General features: G+C 37.2%; 1 protein-coding gene across 1 annotated transcript in view; it reads left to right on the forward strand.

Moving 5' to 3' along the window:
* The window catches only part of LOC106527235 (vacuolar protein sorting-associated protein 13D), a gene marked incomplete at its 5' end in the record, with an annotated part of 64,580 nt that overhangs the window by 60,887 nt on the left and 2,141 nt on the right, over window positions 1-1,552 (forward strand). The window contains 2 exon segments of the mRNA XM_014022063.1: window positions 144-275; window positions 353-593. Coding sequence (XP_013877517.1) covers window positions 144-275; window positions 353-593 — 373 coding nt within the window.

Genomic DNA, 1,552 nt, shown 5'->3' on the forward strand with positions numbered 1-1,552 from the left:
AAGACAGTTCTGGAGTACTACAACACTACTAACACCACCATATGATGGTGATGATGAAACTGTCAGTCTACCATTAGACAGACTGTCAGAGCTGATTGTAAATGTATCATGTGAATTTAGTGTTGTGTTGCTGTGTTGTTCAGACTCTGCATGCAGCGCGTCAGGAAGCCTCGCTGCTGTAAGGGTCCGCAGGGTCTGCTGCCTCGATACTCCTCCACACAGGCAGAGGGTCAGGAGCAGCTCTTCTGCCTCACTGATAATATTCACTCTGAGTTGTAAGTTACGTCTTTTTATTCATTATAATCTTATTACATTTCATTCACACAAGTTTTCATTTGTTTCCTTACACCAGTTTCATAGCTGTGGAGCCGATTGATGGCTACTACGTTCTCATCTCCTCCAAGGCGGTCTACTTCTTGAAGCAGGGAGACTACGTCGACCGAGAGGGCATCTTCCTAGAAGTAAAATACGATGACCTCTACCACTGTCTGGTGTCCAAGGATCATGGCAAGATCTATGTGCAGCTCACCAAAAAGGCAGAGAACTCCAGCAGTGGAGTCGCTATTCCTGGCCCCTCCCACCAGAAACCAATGGTGAGACCAGGAGCCATTCCTGGATTGAACTTGTTTCCATGTGTGAGAATGAGACAGAAAATATGGAAAATATGAGAAGAGACGTGACTAATTCAGACTGTGTAACTGTAAAAGAATAAAATCAAACAAAACAAATGTTATGACATCCGGTTGGATTAGAACAGAACAGAGAATAGAATAGAATAGAATAGAATAGAATAGAATAGAATAGAATAGATATGTAGAAGTGATGACACAGGAACCTAAGGCCACTGTGAACTTAGTCACATAATAACATTTTAAACAGCTTAAGCCGATTTATGAAAATCTATTTGTCTAAATTACTAATAATTTAAATATTTAATATTTTTTCAACATTACAGTATGTCCATGCCTTAAAGAGGCTTCAAGTTGATTTTTGTAATTCTGTCTTCAACATAGAAGATGTCTTTAACATTTTCACAAGGTGGCACAAGTTGTTTCACATTTTAACGTGGGACAGGTTGTAAAGTATTGCCACCTTCAGCTTCCCACAGTCAAGTGTCATTAAAAAACTGCATTGAAAAGGTTTTTTTCTTTGCAGTGGATTTTAAAAACGAGTGTCCAAACATTCAGTAAACAACATAATAAACCTTCTGAAGAACATATTAGACTGACTCCACATTTAAGCTTCCTGCAAAGATTCAGGATGAAATATTTCTGACATTAGGTCTGCTGCAGGACTGCTGCTCTTCTACAAACATGGATTTGTAGTGGAAAAGTTCTTAAAGGGATCCCTGATTAGTTGTAACATTAGACTTTATTTGAAAAAAACATATATTTTAACTGCAAAATAAAGACTGTAAAAATACTGTAGGATGTTAAATTTTGTCAATTTTTAAAAATATATTTTAACACGGACAATAAAGACTGTAAAAATACTGTAGGATGTTTAGTTTTGTCAATTTTTAAAAATATATTTTAACACGGACGGAGCCATT

This window comes from Austrofundulus limnaeus, unplaced genomic scaffold (genome assembly GCF_001266775.1).
Source record: "Austrofundulus limnaeus strain Quisiro unplaced genomic scaffold, Austrofundulus_limnaeus-1.0 Scaffold316, whole genome shotgun sequence".
NCBI classification, from domain to species: Eukaryota; Metazoa; Chordata; class Actinopteri; order Cyprinodontiformes; family Rivulidae; genus Austrofundulus; species Austrofundulus limnaeus.